The 25,540-nt window shown below is 37.6% G+C and overlaps 1 protein-coding gene across 1 annotated transcript; it reads right to left on the bottom strand.

Moving 5' to 3' along the window:
• Nucleotides 1–18,800: 18,800 nt before the first annotated feature.
• LOC129283003 (muscarinic acetylcholine receptor M4-like) lies at nucleotides 18,801–23,780 on the bottom strand. Its single transcript, XM_064113813.1, has one exon. The coding sequence runs from the start codon at nucleotides 23,686–23,688 to the stop codon at nucleotides 22,597–22,599; it is 1,092 nt and encodes a 363-aa protein (XP_063969883.1). The 5' UTR covers nucleotides 23,689–23,780; the 3' UTR covers nucleotides 18,801–22,596.
• Nucleotides 23,781–25,540: the final 1,760 nt, after the last annotated feature.

Genomic DNA, 25,540 nt, shown 5'->3' with positions numbered 1-25,540 from the left:
TAAGTGGTGAAAACGCTTAACCCTAAGCCTTGGCCCAACTGTTGGAATGGAAATATGACAAATTAAAGTGATTGGTTAACATTGGTTTGACTTTTAAAAAATCTGAGCTAGAAGGTCACACTTGTCACCTGTGTCTGTAATATGTTACAAAAATTGAGCCCAGATTGAAATTGAGCGTTCGAAAATAATTATTTAGTGCTTCAAAAATTGAAATATAAAGTGACCGAAAACACCATCTTAATTTCATCCCATACACTTATGTGTACTATTCAGGCGTCTATAAGACGCCTATTTACAAAATCGGGGTTTGCCTTGTAGTTTAGCTTTTCTTTCTCAATAATGGTTGTTTTCAGGGTTTATTAGTTCTAATACATGCACTTGTACACATGTTTCATCTTGGTTTGAGAATTTTTTAAATCGGCTGCTCACAAAGTTAAACAATACCTTTAAGCTAAACCTGATATGATATTCAGATGCATAATGGATTGGGTCCCCCTTTGGTGCAATTGCTATGGAAAGAGTGACCACTTTAAGCCGATTTCCGATGAATATATTTTGTCCCCTCTTGGTGCCGCGTTTTAAAGGGAAAACGCCTCCAGCTTCTGCGTTGATGTGGTGTCACTCTAGTCTAGAATATTCATGAAATATCCCAAGAATTACACAGGATCGGGATAAAAGCAAAATTTCTTTACTTTTAAACATGTTAAAAGGGTGACGCAGTTCCGATGCAACGTATAATGTATAAAAGAGTTTCAAGGATTTGATTTTGTCACCGTCTTTGACAAATGGGACCAAAATTCATTGACCGGAATTGTAACTTAAACCGAGAAAATGCCGAAATATTAGGGAGAAATCCCTAAATGAAGATCAGTCTTTTGAAAAGTCGTACCTAACTCTGGAAGCAGCTTTGAGATAAGTTATATGTCCCTCCATTTCCACAAGGAGATCAATATGAAAATCCACCAGTCATGCATAGAGCGGGCTTGCCTTCAGCAAATGGGATAGGATCGCTCCCTTCGGGAAAGGTTCAAGCCCTGCATTTTATTAATTTTCTTCATAACCTTTGATACGCCCATTCCCTACGGATGCAAGCTTCAGGGACAGGCTAGTCGGAGAGACTTCAATCTCGTAAAACTCTTGGCATTTCAAAATCTAGAGTTGCATGTGTATGTGTGTTGCCCGTATTAGGGTAAGGGCTGCGGTGAAAAATCCTCAAGTCTTTTAAATGTCATTAGTAAACATGCACTGTAAAACATGAAGTGCTAATTTAGCACTTACAGTGCTTGTATAGTGACTCCACTACGAGTGCTGATTTTCTACTTCAAATTTAAAGTAGAAAATCAGCACTCGTAGTACATTCACTATACAAGCACTTCCTTTTTTTTTACAGAGTAGGTACCATGTTTCACTAAGCAACAAACATATGTATGCCTAAAATTGCTATCATGTGGATGATATTTCTACTAAATTAAAACTTCTTTTGATTCATTTCTTTTTCTTGGGAGATCATAAACAATTATAGCACAGCTAAAAGCATGTTTTGGTAAAAGTTCAATAGAGTGAATATTGTACAACGCCTACTTAGCTTGTTGTACGCGAGCAAATGGACGGCTGAATGTCAAACATTCGTACCGTTGCACACAAGACGTACCATCCAAAAATGTACCGTCCAAAATGTAACATTGCACGGCTTTAGGAGGTGACGTCACAATACGTTTTAAGTCATTGCGCTCAGTAGGTGCAATACGCGCATAAGCCTGCTAATTGCGCAACGCTGCCCAAGGTCATGTGCGCTTATGGGATTTTACTTTTCGCTTTCAATATTTTTGCTCCCTTTTTCATAGATTACTACAGGGAAAACTCTTTTTTTTCTTCATATTTTTGCTTAATTCTGAGGCGTTGTACAACACAAATAGCGAATATTCTTATTCGAGCAATGGTGCGAGATTTCGCATGAGGTGAAAGAAAGAGACGCTCTATTCAACGAGGCGTTTGCCGAGTTGAATAGAGCGTCTCTTTCTTTCACCGAATGCGAAATCTCGCACCATCGCACTCATGCCTATTCGCTATTTATATAATATTTCCCACATAGTATCCAACTGTAGCAAAGGTGTATAGTATACAAATATTCAATGTTGATGAGTGCGATCGTTCCGAATATTGCATGAGTGTGCAAGTTGAAACAGTCTATTCAACGACGCGAAGCGGAGTTGAATAGGCTGTATCAACTTGCAACGAATGTAATATTCGGAACGTCGCACGAATACAACATTGAATATTTGTTTTATACAACACCAATAGCTTACACTTTAGACTAGATCTAGATAGGCTAGATCTATAGGTGTAGTAGATGACTAACGTGCATTAGGTCTTATTTTGCTTACAATGTTGTCTTTTGAGCGTCGAGTAGATTTACTCCAGTAATCCCAGGAGAGTCAAGTACTTTCAACATAGATCCATAAAGTCATAGATCCATGAAGTCTAATTTGTGAATGAATTCCATAAAACCCAGAAGGAAATCCAGAAGGTACGCAGCCGTACCCTGGGAATAATTTGCTTAGCAACGTACGTACGCGCATTGTGTTCAGCTTAGCAACGTGTATGCGCAGTGCTACGTACATCGGTCAGAGATATACAAAAACGTGATTACGCGCGTATACCGCTAATTCACTTAATGTGTACGGGGCTATCAATGGGTTCAGTGTGCCCAGGGATCTTGCAGTGCTGGCTCATTTACTTAAGCGTGCTATAGTCGACTATAGCACGAGCGTGCAATAGTCGACTATAGCACGGCTAGCATATCTTAGCGCGCTATAGCTGTTTCCTCTGAATGTCATGTGACACGCTTTCATCCAATCAGCTGTCAAGGATCTATACATATGTTGTATAAAGACCGTTATATCACCATGACTATAAGCAACATTGACAATAGTATACAAATAGCGAATAGGCATTAGTGCGATGGTGCGATATTTCGCATGAGGTGAAAGAAAGATGCTCTATTCAACGAGGCGTTAGCCGAGTTGAATAGAGTGTCTCTTTCTTTCACCGAATGCGAAATCACGCACCATTGCACGAATAAAAATATACGCTATTTGTGTTGTACAACGCCTCGAAAATTAGCGAAAATATGAAAAAACAAGAGTTTATCCCTGTAGTAATCTATGAAAAGGGAGCAAAAATACTGAAAGCGAAAAGCAAAATCCCACAAGCGCACGTGACCTTGGGCAGCATTGCGCATTTAGTCAGCAGGCTTATACGCGTATTGCACCTTCATTTTTACTGAGCGCAATGAATTAAATCGTATTGTGACGTCACCCCCTAAAGTCGTGCAACGGTACATTTTGGATGGTACGTCTTTTGTGCAACGGTACGAATGTTTGACATTCAGCCTCCCATTTGCTCGCGTACATCAAGCTAAGTAGGCGTTGTACAACTTGGCAAATACCCGAGTAGCAGCTATTGCTATTTCGTGGTCCCCTTTTACCGACGATATTACTTTCATATAATGTAATTCTTTCTTCCCAATCGGGCATTAATGTACCATCATGCAATACTCGTGCATTATAAGCTGCAGTTATTGTAATCACCTGTCACGATCGCTCAACATGACCATATATTCTTTCCCCTTATATTCAACCGAATATTAAAGAAGATATGGATTAATAATCTAAATCTCTGTGATCCCTGGCAAGGGAATAGTCGGATTGTCCGTTCAACGTATCTAAGTGTGAAATTGGTTTCCATTAATTTTTGAAAAGATTATACACACAAATCTCATGACACATCGAGCACATAATACATATAAACACTATTTGGAATATTTTAATTTTTTGGGGAAAATGTGTAACCCCTGATCATAATTCGTCAGGCATCGTTGAATTGAAATGGGTGATATTTCTAAATTATTGTAATCACCTAAATTAACTATTAAAAAAAAACAATGACTTGCTGCTAATACTCTGCTGTAAATAACATATATCACACAGTGTGTTCACATAGTGGACTATGTGAACATATTATTCACACTGCTAAAATTCTCGAATTCAACAGTGCGAAAATATTTTCACACTGTGGACACCTTAACATTGTGACTGTTCAGAGCGTGTTTTACATTGTTGACTATTTGATCATGTGATTCACACTGTTGAAAATGCTCAAATATAACAGTGTGAAGGTGATTCCACATTATTTCCACACTGTGAACACACTGTGACACATACTGTCGGACAATCTGTTCTTTCAAGTAGTACTGTTGCATTCACATGAACGAAACAATCCGGATTGTTTACAACAAACTTTACTATTACGTAAAGTTTGAACGGTATATCACAGGTCGGTTCTTACTAGGTTCCGGTTGTGTGGCTATTGCATTTAGTCAGGATTGGGATGAATTAGGAAATGATATATTTAGCTCTGACTTTGGAGACAAAAATCTCCAGCAGATGTAGAGCATTGTTAGAGAATCAGAGAAACGCTTTTCCTGCACCTGCTTATTAGAGTTTTATATTTTCGTCACCACCGTAGACTTATCTTTGCTTCATCCTTATCAAGACGAGAATTTATATAAACGGCCTGCTGGGATGCGTGAAGTTTTAATACCCTATGAAATAATAATGACGAATGGAATGTACTTATCCGGCTGCAGTAGATACAGGTGTATAAGAAGTTAAAGGTCTTCGTTATAAAAAGATCTTCATGTTAGGTGGAAATTATGGAGTGTATACAAAAAATCAAAATATAAAGAAATGAATAAACATAAGTTAATATTGGCGATAAAAATGAATAATGATTATGATAATAAAGATATCGACAATGATGACAAAATAATCACAATAATAAGTAACATAAAGTAAATGAAATAAGAATGAAGATAAAATAAAAAAAGTTTTCAAAAATAAACAAAGCAGTATTTAGTACAACAGATACATTTATTTGAAATCTGAACATACTATAAACAATACATTGTTGGTATAAGTTAGTACGAGTGCTTTAGAACTTGCATTGTTAATAAACATTCAGGTTTTTTTTTAAAGAAATACCACAGATAATTGGAGGATGTGCTCCTGGTGAAAGATCCATTTATATTTACAAAAATAAAAGCAACCCCATATTTATGAATGCCCAAATCAAATATCAAACGAACCGAGAATACAAGCGCCCCCAGCAATTATGGCAAAGTCAACGACATCGGTGTACATTATGTGACGCATAACCACAACACACACACGCTTATACCAATACGCATACAAAACCGGAAAGAATAATATTTCTTAAGAGTTGAACTTATTAGAAAATGGGGCAACACTTGAATAAAGATACAGTATGATAAATAGTCTCCTAGAGGAAGAGCGGTGGTTTAGAGGTTCTGACTCTCTCGCTTTGTAATTAGCGGATCGTGTGTTCGAATCCCACTCTCTAATTCATTAGTTTTATTCGAATACGCAAACAAAGTTGCAAATATTTCCGAAAAGAAGACAACAAAGAAATAGTGGCCGCGTCTCTACTTCCGAAAGTTTTATATAGGAATGGCATCACGGGGCTACGAACGATGTACTATTCTAATCATAAAACAATTGGGTTATGAAATTCCTCGTAGGATAATTTTCGATTCGTATTGACATTTCAGACAGCGGTAAAAACGAGCAGTTGACATCATTCCATTGAGGTGGGGGAAAATGGCATTGGCAGTTTTGGCACCATACACCTATGAAATGCAGCGGATTCGGGATTTTTAAGAGATGATCGATGTCTCGTAAGGATGGGGAGGGGACAGAGAGGTTGAAATTTTCAAACAGACTTCAAGGGAAAATGTCTTTGCTTTGTTCAGTAGGAAGAAGACGGGGTGCTCAAATTCATGACGAGAGTTACGGAAATTTAAAAAACCAAAAAGGATCGGAAATAAATGAGGGATAGCAAAGAAAGAATAAATACATATACATAAATGAGTCAATAATAGTAATAATGATAACAATAATGATAATAATAATGTTGATAATAATAACTGCAATAATAATAATGATAATGTTGATAATAACAATAATGATAATAAAAATGGCAACAGAAACAACAGTAATAATGATAGTAAAAATTAAATAATAATACTAATCAGTTTAAATTTATATCACATAATACACAGTCTTTATGCGCTTCACGAACACGAATTTGAATATTTAACAAATCAACAAGTGAATGAACACATAAATTTAATGGCAAGAGTAGACGAAAAATATTAGTAAATGAATATGTAAAAGAATGAATCAATGATAAAACGAAATCAGTTAATCAATACAGTATTACAGATCTGAACGAACATTTAAAAAGAGGAAGTTCAGTATCGGCCCTCGCATCTCTTCTTCCCACTCCACACACTCGTATATACATGCCTACCGTTTAACATCGACATTAACTTTTGTCCCCGATGTCTCTGCTTCACATGAAATGCGCTTTTGTCCCCAATCCCTGCTACTGACCAGCAATTCATCAGCAAGATATGAATTTCATTTTTTATCTCCCGTTTTGGGAGATTTATACTATAAAGCTCTGCAATATAAGATACATCGTTACTATTTTTAGCATGTTTGCATCTGAGTTTTCAATCCCTCGTGAGCTATAAAAAATCCTACGATATTATTAACAGGATTGATATTGTAGGCTCTAGAGAGAAAGGAAAGGCATTAATGACATGTTTTTGGAAGTAATTTTAGATAGAGATTTCTTTTGATTTACTAAGTGAATTGGATGGTTTTCAATAGTTATCCGCTCTGATCATGCTGATGAAGGCATATACACCTAAACCATGTAAACGTACACCATGCACTGCAAAAACTCCGGTGTTGAATTAACACCAGCCCGGAATCTATATATGTCCACACCAGGGAAGTATTGAAACAACACCAGTTTGGAATCAAACCGATGCTGTTTTTATACTAATTGGTGTTGCATAAACACCTATCTGGTTTTAGACCAAAACGAAACTGGTGTTGTTTAACACTTCTCTGGTGTGGACATATATAGATTCCGGGCTGGTGTTAAATCAGCACCAGAGTTTTTGCAGTGTGATTACAGCACTGATATTATTGAAGATGACGTTTCTTTAAACTTGATCAATTATTGTGGCGTTCTAAATGGCAAGATCATATTCTCTTCTAATGAATTACAGATGTAAGAATAAATTTCCGGAGGAACACCCCCTCCCCCGCCCATAATCGCCCATAATAATACAACTAAATTCAATACGGGTCAACTTTTTCAGCTGTTCTTTCCTCCCCCTTTTGTAGGGAGGGGGGGGGGGTATATTCTGAATTTAAATGCTGCTCAGATATGCGGTTAAGTCTATCCTTTTACTTTCTTTTAACTTCTCCTTAATTTCATTTACTTAAGCGTTCTTTCAGTAAAAAAAGAGGAAACAGACCAATATATTTTGTTGTATTGAACTGATTTTCAAATCTATCTGTGTATGCATGTTTTGCATTTAAATTGCCAGTTATGATTATTCTATTGTCATGTTTGTTTACATAGATGCCACTGAAATGAAAGAATAAAATGATGCTTTAACTGTAATATAATGTCCTTTCTAATAAAATTTGGGAGTGCGAGATTAGTTCCCAATATGCCTACACCAGTAGTTTACCCAATAGTATAAAGGGACGTTAACCGATCAGTTGGTTTTAATAAGCCAGTTTGGAGTTCCATTCCGTGCTTGATCAGGAGAAGGTCATTTGAACTCCAATGACAGGGTGGTTTGATATTTGATGAGATAAGCACCAACTCTGATGTATTGATTATTCATATATTCTTTATTTCTTTTAAATGTGTTTTCATTATATCATCTGGAACGCAACGATGCGTTCAGTAACATCTGGCATTAAAAGGGATGGTCCGGGCTGGGGATATTTATATCTACATAAATAGAGTAAAGTTCACAAAGCAGAATGTTGAAAATGTTGAACGGTGAAACAGTTCTAGGCATGTCTTTGAGGCTGTTCTCACTACGTTCCTAAAACTAGTTTACTGGGAACCGGTTCAGAAAGCCAGTTTGGAAGATCGCTTTGCTAGCGTTCTCACTTGATCACACGAAAGTGGTTTTCAAAATCACTTCACGTATAGCGCTCTTGTTGCTATGGAAACGCTCTCAGTGGGGAGACACGTTTCGCGCGAAATTCGAAACCGCAGCATAGGCATTCTACACCTGTCGCGTGGAGTAGCGCGCTCAAAATGTGCGAAGATCGCTTCCCGAAGAACGGTTGTGTCCTCACTTACGCTAAAACCACTTTTCCGATGCGAAGCGATCTTGAAAACTACATCGCGAGGTGGTCTTCCAAACTGGTTTGGAAGAGCGCTTCCAAGAGCGCTTCGACCGTTCTCACTTAGCGTTAAACTAGTTTCCACTAAACTAGTTTCCACTAAACTAGTTTAAGGAACTGAGTGAGAACAGCCTCATAATGAACATTCATTAGGTGAGCTGATCGGAATATTCATTACATGGGCGTCACAAACCAAATAATTAAAACATTCATAACTCACTTTATTTGAAAGTTTTTCATCATACCTTCGCCAATATTTGTTCTTCTATATTTTCTGCTTTTATCAGAGCCAACTCATTTTCAGGATAAACTTCCCTTTAATTTGAAGAGACGTAATCGAGAATACACCTGTCGATCTTCCCCTTTAGACTTATCTAACCTTAGCCATCCTTCACCCTTCAGGGGTTTTGGAAATGCGAAGCACGCGAAGATTTTTCTTCTTTATCATCACACGACTGTGGAAATTAGGGTATCCAAAATAGAAACAGAGGGCGAAAATTCAATACATCTCTGTTGATACATCCCGAAGAAGCAGGGTAGAAACCTGGGCATGTATAAATATATTGCTTTAACTTGGAGAAAAGAGGAAGCATTAGACAAGAAATTTGTTTAATCACGATGGTGATGATGATGATGATGATGGTGAAGATGATGGTGAGGATGATGATGATGATGGTGATGATGATGATGATGACGATGGCGATTGTTATGATGATAATGATGAGAATTATGTATTACGATGATGATGATGACGACAACGACGGTGAGAACAATGATTGTAATGATGACGACGACGACGATGATGATGTTGACAACAATGATGATGATCATCAGCTCGCTCTTCGCGCTCGCATCATTCATTAAGTGTGATCCACATCCACTTCACAATTTTCCTACACAGTGCTTGAAACAGTGTTTAAATTAACCTTTTTCAGATCGGTATATCAAATGTTTTCAGCTCGTGCTTGCATTATTGATCTGCATGATTAAACAAATGTATTCAGAATGCCAAAACATGCGCGATAGCCTGCATGTTTTTTATATTCCTTTCACAAACACATCCTCCAATTATCCGCCTAAGAGTAATGCGGATAATTCAATAAAAATTGCATTCACAAACTCCGAAAACAATCCGCACTATTTTTTTACGAGCGCCCGACCTGAAAAAGGCGGATAATTGTCATGGCAACTGCACACGCCCCCTCCGATGGGGTTGTGTTGGAAAAGGGTGACCTTTTGTGACCGCACCATGGCAATTATCCGCATTACTTTGAAAATGCGTTCAGAAAGCCAAAATCTGGTCCCGATGCTGCTATTATGCGGATGATTGCAGCATCGAAATAATGCGGATAACTCTGGTCCCGCTCCGATTTTACAACCAAATTATGCGGATATTATCCGCATAATTGGGTTTGTGAAAGGGGTATTAGTTAAAATGTGCTTAAATTATCCAGTTTCAGATCAGAAGATCAATAATTGTCTGCTCACGCTTCACGATCGCATTATTAATGATATCCTATTCATGATTTACAAAATATGAATAGAGTGTCCCGCTTTTAGGTCTAAAATCTCAATTTTCTTCCCTCTCGCGCTTCGCACTCGCATCAATTGTTTGGATACATACCTATGTCATTGATTACAAAAAGTGCTTAGAATGACCATTTTTTTAGGTCGGAATGTCACAAAAATTTAGCTCGCGCTTCGCGCTTCCATTAGTGAAATATGTACCGTCTTCGTGGATAACTGTAAACAGTCCTTAACAGGTCCCTTTTCGATCATGCTAGAACAGTTATAAAAAAATTCTGCTCGCGCATGGCGTTCGCAGTAATATCTAGTTACATACGCATCTTGTTACAATATCACAAATTACATTGCCCAGAATATTAAATTTTCAGAACAAAATACATGAAAGTTCAAAAAAAAAATCGCTCGCGCTCGCACTTTTTATATAGGGCTTATGACATTATTTCATAGTTATATTTTTTTATAAGAATAAAGCTAAGCGAGTGACTGATCGGGATAAAAATAGGTGAAGATAATTTTGGGCCCCACCCCCTATTGACGAAAATCGGATCCGCCCTTGTGACCGGCATACACACACACATTAAAAAAATGTTGCCCCCCCCCCTGAAAAAGCAAGGACCCCCGTGCCCCCAGGAAAAAGATCCTAGCTACGCCACTGCACAGCGTGTTCGCAGTGTGTTTAGTGTGTTCTCAGTGTGTTCATAGTGCGTTCGAAGTGTATTTACAGTGAGTTCACAATGAGTTCACAGTGAGTTCAAAGTGTGTTCACAGTTAATTCAAAGTGTGTTCACAGCGTATTCAAAGCGTGTTAACAGTGTGTTCACACATTAAAAAAAAACTCAGATAAACAGTTCATCTAATCAAATACATATTCCTAAACACAGAAACAATATGTTTCATCAGGATATCCAATATACAGGTCCTAAAATATGACATGATCGTCCTGATTATATATGAAAAAATCGTTTGTTAGTGATTTATATTAAGTATATATAAGGTTAAGAAAATGATTATGCCATCTTATATATGAATATATATATATATATATATATATATTTTTTTTTTTTTTTTTGGGGGGGGGTGATATTGACTAAGTGCAATCGTTGTTGTTGCCCTTTCCACACCAACTTTAGTTGGACCATGGACCTATTAGAGATGGACATTCAACGCAATCATTTCTTTGATCGAACAAGATCCACCGCCTAGTGATTATGTGCATCTAAATGAGAACATACATGTGGCGACATACAATGGGGACTACCAAATTAGGCCTATCTGATTATTGACAAAGGCACAACTTTCCTGGTTTTTTCGTTTTGTTAGAAAAAATGCTTCTCCATTAACATGCTTTAGATTTAAAGCAGCAAAAAACAAGAAGCAGACGATTTTGTGACATAAAATATGTTGTTATTTGATCCGCACACTTCCGCACGCACATAATGTCCTGATAACATTCAGAGATAAAGGATCTCTACACGATATGAGCCATGTATCTCTGGAATATTAGGAGGAATATCGGAAAAATAGGATTATAAATGATAGGCAATCAATCCCAATATTGACTCAGTCTTAAAATATGCATACATTTTCCCAAATAAAATACATGGAACTAAGATTGCCAAAGGAAAACCAGAACTGCACATCGGTTTTCTAGGATTTAAGTGATTTATTATCTTCTGCGCATACAGTTTGTGCAATATCAATGTCTGATCACGAACTGCTTCTTTCAACTCATGGCCTATATTGACGGCGGAACGCGGTAGGATGAAAGTAGAAAAATATGATGAGAATGTAATTCAGATCACAATGACGGTAACATATTAGCGAATTCATTAACTATTCGATGAGTATCCATCTGTAATAGGTCCATGGTATAATTCATGCCCGCTATACCGCTCACTTCTCCATGTTCTCCCTCTCTTGACCCTTCCCCTCTCTTTCTTTTCTTTGCCTTTTTGTCGCCGTTCTTTCTTTCTGCCCGTATTGTGTTTTTGTATTGTATTTGTGTAATAGGCGTGCCCCGTCACAAGTTTTTGCTTTCAGGGAAATATGCCTCCTTCTGTTAACAATTATGTTATATAATTATATTTTTATGACAAATGATTTTGTATAATTTATATTGAACAATATATATATATATTTTCTGAAAAATGGTAGAAATTAATGGTTATTTGAATTTAATTGAATTGAATTAAAACTGATTGCATACTGTGGAAACACCTACAGTGTTGATGTTCACAGTATGATCACACAGTGGACTATGTGATCACATGTGGACTATGTGAAAATGACATACACACTATCGTTAACACACTGTGGAATATTGTGATCTCTGCAGTTGGGCGGTTTGTCCCACAGCGGCTTTGTCTCATCAGAATTTATCAGCGCCACTGAAGATGATGACGAAGAAGATGACGACGACGACGAGAATGATGATGAAGAAGATGATGACGACGACGATAATTTAATGATAAAGATGATTGTGACGTTAATCTTGATCATGATGATGACAATGTTATTATTATTCGTAATGATGGTGATGAAGAAGAAGAAAAACAAGAAAGAAACAAACAAAGAAGAAGCAGTAGGCCTTGTAGAAGATGAATGAGAAGGAGATTTTGAAAAGAAAGGTGACAATGGTGGTGATGATGCTGCTCATGATGATGATGAAGAAGAACAAGTAGAACATGAAGAAGGAGAAGAAAAAAATACACTATATATTGCTATTCATTTTACTCGTTGATTTCAATTAACTTACATGTATATCTAGGGTGGATTTTGTCATTGTAAGAAAATTAGAATCAGCTGCAATCGAAAACTACATTCGTCTTATTATCGTATCATTACGGAAATTGGCTTTCTGTCTTGACTATAATACGCGGATTGGATACCATTATACCCAATGCAATATGTTTTGGAAACGAGTACTTATCAGTTATTGAAGATAGTATCACCGACCTTCCCCTATCTTTCTCCTCCTCTTTCTCTATTCATCTTACATCTCACATACTTGATGACGCAAACCCTCAATCATTCACACAAGCAGTCACACACCGTGTTGTAAGGTGTCAAAAATCATCTTTCACCGACAAAGCGGGGACGGGGACGTGCACTGTTTTAATGCTATATTGCATTAAACCAGATTTTGGTAAAATGCTTCATTGAAGTTATTGATAACGAACTTTTCATATTCAACTATTCGATGTGACGCACACCAAATCGTGCGAAATAAGGGGGTTCTATTAGCCAGCTATGTGATGCGAAAGTATCGAATGATACGATCCTGATCGTCTCCGGGATCGTCTACCAATTCTATTGAGGTAAACAGCATTTAGGAAAGTATAAGTTTTCCGTTCTGTGTTTTTATTGTATAGGTAACAGTAATGCACAATTTCGACATTTTAACAAAGTTACTACGCGAACCAAACCCACAAAAGTTCTCCAGTTTCTTTCCAACTATTTCAGTGCAGGAAATATCGCAGATAAAACCGCTTGATTATTGTAGTTTATTTGTGACGCCTCTAAACACTTTAATGTTGCAATAATATAATTAGTTGCCTCACTTGCATGCTCGTTATTTCATGGTAGGTAAAATGTTCATTGCAATTGCTGTCGTATTTCCTTCACCAGTTTTATGCTGCAAGAACATTATTTGTTGATTCTAAGTGATTTCACAAAAAGTGTATGAAGTGCAAGCATATTACCAGTTTAACTATTCTTGCCGAATAGCTTCAATTTAAAGTGCTCATTTGCGGCTAAACTTGTGTTATCAATTTACCCACGCACACCCTCGCTTTTCAAGATAACATTTGCTCACTTTGATACTTTATTGCTACGATCACACCGACATCACCGACTCCAAACCGACCGATGTTATGTCATGTCATTGGTAATAACGTAATAGCTGGAGTCGGTTTCTGTCGTGTGACTGTAGCACAATGCTCGGTCACACCATCATAACCGACTCCAAACCGACCGATATTCTGTCATTGGTAATAACGTGAGAGGTTTGATCAGTCTGGAATCGTTCTCGGCAGTGTGAACGCGGCATTAGAATTGGGATTGGGGGACACAATTACGCGTTATTTCTCCTAACCTACCATGCACGGTTTGGCACGATAAATTAAACCCAGTTGAGTGTGCTAATGAAATGGCTCTGGAATAAGGGCGATCAATAAATGGAATATTTCGATTACATTTGAAGTGATTACCACGTAACATGAGAGACAAGATTAAATAAGCAACACTTTGTTATCTTTTACGCTGAGTCCTCTTTTGAATAGCATTGATTACCAAACTGTGTAATTGCTTGCCGTGAAATCAAATCAAGTACTTTTTCTAAGAAGTTCCCTTTTCTTTTCTTTTTGATGCTCTCTGTCTCTAGGCCTGTGGTTATAACGAAATATCTTTAAGTACGGTAGTTTGATAAAGTTCCATCTTAAACATCAAGCGATGAAGCAAACATAAAAGTATTGCAAGCCCTTTGCAAGAACTACATGTAAATAAAAGCACGAACCGACCTATAAATGTTGTTTGAAAAGGAAGTTGTTTTTGATAAAGGTTGGAAAGTTGGAGATAAAAAAAAAGGTTGTGAATGCGATATGAATGTTTCTTCTTACCAAAAAGACACAGGCTATTGATTTTCAGGATTCAATAAGTCTGAAAACTTTTGATACACCACATGCAGCCCATTGTATTAAGATATAAAGTAAAAATTAAAAAACAAATATGTTTTCTAAGTTTTATGTTTATACAGTTATCATATGAAAAAAAAGAGTTTTTGAGGAAAGATCATGTCAGGAAGAAAAAAAGTTTTGCGGTTGCATTTTCAACTTTTGCGTACTGTAGGTCCAGTTCGTAGGTGAAATAAAACAAATAAAACTGTCATTTAGTAAAAAAGTAAACTTAAAAAGAAGATAGAATACATCTATCTCTATTTCCAATTTAATTTGCTATGTTACGCGGATTGGACACACATTTTGTTGTGTGGAATGGACACACTTGTATTTAATTTGATATGTTTTGAAAACGAGTGTTGTCAATCACTTTCATTATTTATTTTCCTGCATAGCAACATTATTCATTTATTAATTCATTAAAAATTGCCGGTTACATCTTCTCAATCACGCCTATACAGAGCCAGTACGAGCCGAATGTGATGGGAATTTGAATATCCTTTTCGTCTTCGTGTACATTCGAAGGGCTTTCAAAATGCTTCTCATGAACTTCAAGAGCCTTCGACATGTCTGGGTCCCCATACGAGCCACACTTGAATATTAATGTTCATGATCTTAGGTTTCGTGGCATATTTTAAAGTGGTACATTATCCAACGGCATTCCAAGAGCTCTTAAGATATCCTGTATACATTTGTCTGAGAATCTCATGATGTTCTACTAAATTCTATAATGATAGGCCCATCATATTTATTTGATAAAACCACTTTTGGTAATGTGTAAGTTTCTTAACATATTTTACACATCGTTTAAGCCATTTCCCCTTAAGAGTCAGAAATGTACAGGTCATCTTTTATCAGGTGAATCCTCAAAGAGTGTAACTCAATCTTTGTGACTCGATTTTGGTTACGTCCTAACTACAACATGTACACCGTTGATTCCACGTTTTAGTTGTGCTTGAAATAAATTCGATAGTAAATATCATTCCGCATACCAGAATAATCAGCCAACCTAAAGGCTATCACCTCTCCGAGACTGGCGCCATATCTCTCGAGGGAAGATGACTGGTAAGGAATGCAGGCTTCTGCTGTTGAGATGTGGTGAGATGGGTTAAAAGTGGTATCATACACCACATCGAACATCGTCATTGTCACGTATGTGGTGCCTCGTCACACCAACGAAACCGATTCCATTCCGATCAACACGTTTACGTTATTTCGAATGGCATATGATCGTTGAGTTTGGTATCACATTCGATGGTGTGACTGTGAAAGAGCACTCTCTTGAGGAATGGGGGATAGGGGGACGGTTTATCTAAAACATGTAAAAAGTGAAGCATACTAAACGCCCCCGGGGGACACTCACTTATAATGGCAGGATTGATACGTGAGGCATTTAAGACCCGCTTTTCACGCCTGCCTAGCAATTCTCAAGCCTACCGATTTCACTATTTTTCATTGATCAACCCACCTCCTTTCCTAAGCCCCTAATTTCAGGCGTCACTTCTCGAAGACCCTCAAGTAACTTTGGTTCTTAAGGGTATGGTTTAAGATTTTGGGGCTGCACACCCATACACTTTCCGTATCCGAATGCACCCCCCTCCCGACTAAAGGGGCACGTTGGAAAAAAAATGCCGAACTTTTTGCATTTTCTATGGGGAAACTCTAAAACGCACCAATTCCTTTCAAAATGCAGGTCAAATCACACTGGAAAACTGAGAGGTTTTTGTTGAAAGTTGGTTGATCGGGACAGCATCGGAATCTCTTGACTCTGGACAACGACATATTTGCAATATTGTCAGTCCGGTGCAAATCTTCGGATGAAATGCTGTCCCAGTCCACCAAGAGCCTCTCAGTTCTCCATTGTGATTTTCATTGCATTCTCAAAGGAATCGATATACGTTGTAGAGAGTTTCCCCGTAGTAAATGCGAAAACTACCTAGTTTCGCTTAAACATTGGCGGACTCCAAAAGATCAAACCCAAATCCAGGCTTCTGATTGATTGAAAGTCAATTAGTGTTTGATTTTTGAGTTGTGATTGATTCTTACTATTTATGCAGGGGTCCCAGGTTTCCTTTAATCATTCGAGCATTCTGAATGCTATGGTCATATCAATTTCATCATGCAATACTTTGCAAGAGTGAGAATCAATATATTCACTTGTACAGTATTCAGGAAATACTCAATGACTCTTCAATCGTTCTACATTCAGATGTCAATATGATTAATTTTGTCTTCGTGTAGAACTCGGTTCATCGTTTCCCCCATACATCGTTACAGGCATATTATTGATGTTACAGATGCAGGAGGGGGGGAGGGGGTGTTAAAAGTGTATGGGCGTGGGGGCTGAGCAGAAAGTGTAGGGGGGCTGTATTCCCAATACAATAAAGGCCGTAATAAACGTAGCCATTGGTTATATTTGATGCCTATCACGTACTCTCAAGGAAGAGCTATACTCCTCCGTCATACCATGACTGTATTAAATGGACATTAGGCATTATTGATAAAACTAACCATTTTAATTTCTATGTGGACTTTCCTCTTCATTAGTAATTGATAATTAATTGCCATTATATATATATATATAGATATATACTTATGCTCATTTGCCAGCATATCTTTTCAAACCGATGTCGTAAAAAACATGATAAACCGAAATATATATACTGATTATCAGAGTAATAAATACAAATTGACAGTTGAATGCAAACAAAAAGTATGTGCATCAATATATATTTTTAATTCGATTTAAAATAATTTTTCAATCTTTACATCTTCAAAGACGTTGGTCAATTTTATCAGAATGTACCTGTTCGCTCATCATGTAGAACAAGATGTAGGGTCTTCATATAACTGCCATAGGGTTACCATCGTAATGATAATACTAGAAACGTTTTACAGGTCTCGCACGCCTACTTGCAACAAGATGGCAAAAATATTAAAAAGGCTCCCAATATATGTATAATATAATGTAGCTGAATGACCAGAAAATTGTGTGCATGTGATTCGCCAACTAACACTGATTCTAGAAAGTGCAATCACTGAACTTCCTTCGCCAAAGTGGGGGCAAAATACCACTTAACGTTTGGAACTATTTGATTGGCCGAAGTGTTGGGGGCTATTTTACTGTTTCAGGTGATGAATGAGTGAAATGAGTGTTTTCCAACAACATGATTCATGATGATGTATTTCTAAATGAAGAGGTCAAAATACCTTTGATGGTCGGACATGAACACGTGTGTCTATGGGGAAATAATTACAGGTGTGACACCTATAGAGAAGTATAATTTTTAAAAATTCCTATCGCATAACCCAAATTATAAAATCATTCTGAAAGTGATTTGGCTTGTTTATCAAGCTGTACAAAAGGTAAAGTCCATGGGGCAACTGTAAAATGTTTATTTACTATTTGTTCTACATTTAAGTGTTTTGTCATTTATTGACTGTCTATCAAATTGATTAAATTGTTCATGATTATTAATACCCCCCGTGTTTTGAAATAAATTTACTGAAGGCTATAAATAAAAGTTGTTGCGTAGAGTGTTATAGACTAACAGCGTGTTTCATGCATACTGCAAAAACGCCGGTGTTACTTTAACACCAGACTGGTATCTATTTCGGTCCAAACCAGAGAGGTGTTTAATCAACACCGGTAAGAATCACACCGATATTGTATTAATACTAATTGGTGCTTAAATGCCTAATTGGTATACCCTAACGCCAAACCGGTGTTGATTCAACACCTCTTTCGTGTGGACCGATATAGATACCAGGCTGGTGTTAAAGTAACACCGGCGTTTTTTGCAGTGCATGTGTACAGTTTGATTTAAAAAATAAAACATCGTGTACAATTTGCACATCATTTGATTTTTTTTTCTTCAAACCAAGACATTGACACGTTCCTTCTAATAGCCCAACCCAGTGTCTTCATCGGGGAGTATTTCATGATTCATTGACTATTGTTGTAAGCTACCGAAATCGTTGCATCCGATTGGCTTAGAGCAATTTCTAGAGGCAAGCATTTTTGTTGTTGAACATTCCCCAGGTTAGTTTTTTCAGAGAATGAGTACATTTATGTGATCCAATCCATTTTACTTCTTTTCTGCATGAGATCCAATTTCAAAGCCAATACAAATACCCCCCCATTTGCATATCTACCGGCAGGTTTTCAAATGATTTTAAAAGCTGTATTATTCGAAATCATAAATAGGAAAGTAGAATATACTGAACACCAGACGCTAAATCAAACTCGAATGGAAACTTAATTATGTGCATCGATTTTTTTTAATTCCTTTTTTAAATCATGATTCATCGTTTGCAATTTCAGTGAAACAGCTCAAGCCGCTTACATATTTATCCCTCGTTTTCGGGATAATTTGAAATCTTAACAAATTTGAATATTATGTACAAAATGGTCTCTATCAAAACAAACAAACAAACACAAAATAGTATCACATCAAGTCATATACCCATTACAACCAAAATATACAGTTATTAAGCACATCATGACTACCATCCTCCTTATTTTTTCCAACTCTGGCAATGACACTTTCAAAGCCTTGTTTCACTGTAACACCGAGGAAACCGACTCTAAACCGAACGATGGTATGTCACTGGTAATAACGTAATGAGTTTGGTCGTTCTCGAGTCGGTTTTATTGGTGTGACTTTAGCGTTGCGGTGCAGTTCGCAACAGCAGAACCGACTCTAAACCGACCGATGGTACGTCATTGAAAAATAGCCTTATCATTTTGATCGGTTTCGAGTCGGTTTAACCGGACTTGAATAAGGTGAACCGAATGCAAACCCACTGATGTTATAAGGCTACTATTGGAAATGCGTAATTGTTTACATCAGTCTGGAATCGGTTTCGTTAGACGACATTACACTGCAAAAAATCCGGTGTTGATTTAACACCAGCCCGGAATATATATATGTCCACACCAGAAAAGTATTGAAACAGCACCAGTTTGGAATCAAACCGATGCTATTTTAAGACTAATTGGTGTTGTATAAACACCTATCTGGTGATAGATCAAAACGAAACTGTTGTTGTTTAACACTTCTCTGGTGTGGACAAATATATATTCTGGGCTGTTAAATCAACACCAGAGTTTTTGCAGTGTAAAGAGTTTTAGCATCGCGATGCAGAACGCTTTCAAGAACATAAAATATGTCAAATGTCCTTATGACAAAGAACAACCAAGACGGGTTTGTCGAAAATTGTGAATCAAATCCGCAATTTCTCTCTCAGCTCCGAAACTTAGGACGAAACTGCTGTTCCAGTGAGTTCACAAATTTTCGACAATGTCCTCCCAGTTTTTCACTGTCATTTGACGGGCATTTCCATTACATTTACTGTGTTCCTAAATTAGTTCTCCATATCGGTGCGAAAACTCTCTATTGAGCAGACCTGATATTTTCACGCGTGGGTTTATACATCAAGCAACCAAAAATAAGCTTGGTGAAAAGCAATAATTATTGCCCAATTGATTCTTCCTATAGAATACCGAAGTGTGACGTCAGTTGCCATGGTGTCATGGCGGGCTGGTTCTAAACAGAGTCGCAGCTGACGATCGTCTGTACACATTTGTGTGACTTTGGCTCGTCTGAAAAATAGGTTGCAAGCGATCAAATTCCGATAGAGTCCATTTTCTCCTACGAGAAACACACGCTTTTATTCAGCGGGTTCATTTGTTTTTAGAACCAGGCCGCCATGACACAATGGCAACTGACGTCATCGCTTCGGTACTCTATTGTTGGGTGCGACATTTTCCTGGTTGTTTTTGATATACACGGACAAACATGAAGTGTATTTGCTCCATTATGGAAATAATATGGATTTGAACATGAATAATTCATACCTAACATTCTAATCATCTGTAAAATACACAATGCTAGTCCCTTATACTTTATACGATGATAATCGTTGCTATCAAATTCGCTTAAGTGCAACAGTCATTAGCATATCGCCTTCTTTAGTTTTATTGCCACCAACTTGACTGCAAAGGCAATCATTCGAAGATTTCTATTATTTAATCAGAGACGGTTGAAAAAAAAAGCAATTAAACGAAACTTTAAAAATCAATCGCATCAATCAATCGATTTTAACTAATCAAATGTGAATTTTAAATTTGCGAATCTTTTTTTTCTATGAATTTCGAGGCAGCTTTTTTGCAACGGTCCCCTCTAATGCCATGGATTTGAACATCGCAAAAAACTTAAAGTAGAAACCACGGACGACTATGTTTCAGAACAAAATACACCCTATGACATGAAAGGATAAAAAAACACTGCTTAATATTCAAAGTAACGATTTTTTTTTAGATACAGATAATATACATCTAGCTGAGTTTGAAAACAACTGATCTGAGCTCGGACACAATCACATAGTTCGACTTTTCAGCCAATAAGATATTGAAAACGTTTGGCAACACGAATGGGGAAACCCGAAAACCAGTGGGCCAAAGACTTAACAAAGTCTTATATAAAACTTATACATTACTCTGTGACTATTGTTTAAAGACGAAACTTTTTACGCATCACCGTGAATTGCATCTTTTTAAAGAATATAATGTGACTCAAAATAGAAATGACATTTGTAGGCCTATCGCGTAATCTGCCTGTGATTTATGCTGTCGTGAATAATAATCCTTTCGGCGCCGCAGAACAATATACAATCTGACTGCAACCTATTTTTTCTAAATCACATTTTGCATGAATATTGAATTTCACAAAAGTGCAATTGTTTTACTTGATGATGTAAAGGCAGATAGGAATACTAAAATCGAAATGCAGGTTTATTGCTTGTCCCGTAGTTTGAGAAAATCATTGTCGGTTTCAATCGCTGCAACGATGAAAAGATTGCTACGACGTCACTTCGATTCTGGATCGATTTTTTTTTATTCCAATGGGAAGGCTCGCAATATTCCTGATATGAGTTTCAATGTTTATATTGATACCACTCTTCGGTAGGTAGATCGTTAAAATGTAACAGGTTATAATTAGCATATCAAAATGCAATAAATGTTATTTCATATTTTTTTCCTCTAAAAATTGATCACAAATAGGCAGTAAAGTGAGGGGCGGATCCAGGATTTTTTAAAGAGGGGAGGGGTCACATTTTCCCGACAAGCAATAAAAAAAAGGTTTTAAACCCAAAAATTTGGACATTTCGTCCAGAAAAAAAGACAAGCCAAAAAAGACTTCACTTTCATGGGGGGGGGGGGGGGGACACTTTTGTTCAACGGCATTTTACATCACACATTTTAATTGGGGGCACGGGCCGGCTGTGCCCCCCCCCCCCGATCCACCAGTGAGTGTAGTGTACAAGGGGCCCGTCATGCTTTAAATTTCAAAGTTCATTAATACACATCCATGAAATTCCATTAAATGTTCAAGGTAAGAAAACATCATCTTTACATTCAAATACGAAATTAAATCAAAGTAATCTATACTTCAATAAATAAAGCTAATTAAAATGCCAAAGAAGATGGACGATTGCAATGTTTTTTAAATAAATCAATCAGTAACCATGGTAACAGCAATTTTGTATCGGGTTAGTGGATTTTATTTTTTTGAGTGCATTGTTTTTCTTTTCGTAAAATCAAGAAAATCGTGCTATAAGGTGACTTTTGAATTCTACATATCAAAGTAAAATAAATGTGTAGTAAAAATATAGAAGAATGAAATCTTGCCTGTCTATGTGGATTATTTTTGTAGTTTACATGTAGGCCTATTTCAAAATCAACCCTAGATAATAGCTAAATTTTAATTCACGATTATGAAGACTGGGGAACCTTTCATGAAGGACTTGTCGGATGTTTTATCCGACGAGTCCTGTTTTATCCGACAGTTACCATAGTAACAGTGCTTCTGGACCAATCAAATTCAAGGAAACCTGTCAGATCTGACAGCTTGGCTGACAGAAATGTTGATGAAACGCTCCCCAGCTGTCTATTACTACAATATAATATCAGTAAAAATATAAATGTGATAGATTCCCATGTATTTCCTCCATTCTCCTATAGAATTGTCCATCTTCTTGTACTTAGCAGCTCATCTTTTTATCCTTAACATCAGTGTCTGTAAACGTCATGAATTGGACAGTTCCGTGGTCGCAGCTTGCCCGTCATGAATGTGGTTCGACGTACAAAGACACATAATCGCCACTCGAAACCCCTTCCGAAACTGCTTGTATTTAAACGCATAGATAATGGGATTGATGACAGAGTTTGAGAACGCCATGAGACGAAATACTTTGTAAAGGGTATGGTCTGTTGAGACGATTATCACACCAAAGTTTTCAAAGAGATATACAAGCTGATTTGGACTCCATAACACGACAAACGCGATGACGACAGTAAAGAGTACGTAAACTACTTTGCGACGCGCGCGCAAGATGGCGGGGTCACCGCGGTTATTGAGACCTCCTCCCGCAGACGAATGTTGCGCGCCTCGTTTCAAATTGTGCATGATCTTGTAGTAGGCCCATATCATGACAACAAGCGGTAAGAAATAGGAAAGAAGAAACACAAGCACTCCCACGAATATACGTCCAGCTTCTGTGGGGTAGCCGTAGCCGCAAGTTTGGCTGATCCTGTCGTAATAGTTAACGAAAAAGGCGAATACTTCTTGTAATAGAGCAAATATCCACGTTCCAGCTATGAGCATGCCAACTTTTCTCTCAGTAAAGTACAGTGGGTAGTGTAACGGGTACACGATGGCAAGAAAACGTTCATATGTCACGACTACAAGATTAAAGACCGAAGCTGTGACGCTGGTCCAGAACAAGAAACGACTGGAGTAGAGTCTGCAGTACAGCTCAGCGGCAATATCGTTCGCTGGTGTCCTGCCTAGTTGGGCTTCGAGCACGAACACGTTACACACTAAACTCAGGCTAGCGACGAGATCAGCGAAGGCTAGACTCAGAATGAGGTAGTTGGTGAAATTGTGGAGGAACTTTGCCCTCCATATGATGATGCAGACCAGCGAGTTTCCTACGATTCCGATGATGCCGAGGATGAACTCGAGCACGACCACCCAGACGTCAAGTTTTGCCTCGTGCGTCGTCCCAGCAGAAGTCGTGTTCGATGACGAGTTCGCCAGAGGTGGTAAGAGTTCTGTAACGGCACTTTCATTCATTGTTATGTAAATGACTTGCTCAACTATTTGCGTCGTAGCCATGCCTTTGCAAATACGCTTGGATATGGATGACTTCTACGGCTAATGTCAAAGCAGCATACAACCCCAATGCAATAAGTCCATGTCGGAAGATGGTACCTGTAAATCGAAAGAAAAAAAAACACATAAAGAATATGAAATCACGAACAACACAAATGGGGTAATAAGAGTGGCGGTACATTTAATCACAAACCTCTTTATGCATTCCCCGTGAAGTATTTATTACTATTCAATATATTAACCAACTCTTTGCATATGATTCCTATAAAAAAAGCTATTGATTTATATTTTCATCACACGTCTACTAAAGATAATATATTATATTTGAAAAAGCAATGTTAGTGCCAATACGACAATAAAACAACAAACACTTAAAACATGTTATTAAGAATATTAAGATGATATTATTATGGATTTATTTTTTTAACTCTTTGTGAGGGTGTAAAAACAAATTTTGGGCATCCCATTTGGGTGCTCACATCCAGGTAATTCACATGGATCACTGGAAGCTTAGTTCTATAGTGCCTTCTCATTCTTTTCCGTCGCCTTCTTTCTCTTATTCTTTTCCTTCTTCTTCTACTTCTTCTCCTTCTTCTTCTTATTCTACTTGTTCTTGGTCTTCTTCTTCTTATTATTATTCTCCTTCTTTCTCTTCTTCTTGCTCTTGTTGTTCTTCTTCTTCATCATCATCATCATCTGTTTCTCCTTCTCCGTTCTCTCCTTATTTTTCCATTGTGAGTATGGCTTCTAGATGCTGTAGATGGATGCGTATACAAATGTGTGAAAACTTTCACCTAATGCGATTTCATATAAAGTTTTGTTCTTGTAGCGTTGGTGCAGGTGTACGTCAGTAAATTATTGTTTAGTGGTGTTAACATCTGGAGAGTGGTTTATGAAAGTTGTGAGCACTGACTAATTCGTCAGCCCCGACAATTGATTGACTGACTGTTACCATGGTTACTGCCAGTGTTGACAATTTAGTCAGGTGTGACAATTTTGCTGACCCCCCCCCCAGCATCTCACTCAAGAAGGCCTTGAATACATAAACAGAGAGTAATATTCCGCTTAATATTCCGCTTTTATATAGCTCTTAATACGTCGGAACGACGTGTCTAAGCGCTTTACACATATACTATTACCCCGGTCATCGGATTCAATCGGTCATTTCCGCACACAATGTATGCACATCCTCCACTCTCTGGGGAGTATGCCAGTCAGTCGCCTGTGAGGCGCACACAGTATTGGACAAGCTACATTACAATGACTTTCACATCCTACCGGGTACCCATTTAGCACCTGGGTCGAGATTGGCAAAGTGTGAATTAACGCCTTGCCAAAGGACGCCTGACAAGAGGCAAGAGCCAGAACCACTCTACCACGACTCCTCCAAACAGAGTAATAGGTTGAATCAGTGGTGGATCCAGGATTTCCAAAGGGGGGGGGGGGCACATTTTTCCAAGGAAAATTTGACAAGCAAAAAAAAAAGGTTTTAACAAAAAAAATTTGAATTTTCGTCCCAGAAAACATTTAATATGCAAAAAAAAGGTTTTTACTTTCAAAAAGGGGGCACACTTCAGTTTCTACGGCATTTTTACATTACAAATTTTAATTTTGCTTCTCAAAGGGGGAGGGGCATGGACCGGCTGTGTCGTGGGTTCAATCATAATGGAGGTTATTCCAGTCCTCGCAGTTTCTTGGGAAGAGAGTACACGTACATGGGCACCAATGTGATTTACTGCATCGATGCAAGTGTAGTGATATGTTTTGTTCAACAATGTCAACAGCCAACCTTATTTGAACAGTGTTATTAAAGACAAATGGCATTTGTGGTGACGATATCAAAATGAGCTCGGAC

The sequence above is a fragment of the Lytechinus pictus genome, chromosome 19 (genome assembly GCF_037042905.1).
Source record: "Lytechinus pictus isolate F3 Inbred chromosome 19, Lp3.0, whole genome shotgun sequence".
Taxonomy (NCBI): domain Eukaryota; kingdom Metazoa; phylum Echinodermata; class Echinoidea; order Temnopleuroida; family Toxopneustidae; genus Lytechinus; species Lytechinus pictus.
This window is presented reverse-complemented; position numbering and strand designations above follow the sequence as displayed.

Excerpts from the sequence above, each read along its gene's own strand:
- LOC129283003 (XM_064113813.1), bottom strand. The coding sequence starts at position 23,688 with ATGGCTACGACGCAAATAGTTGAGCAAGTCATTTACATAACAATGAAT.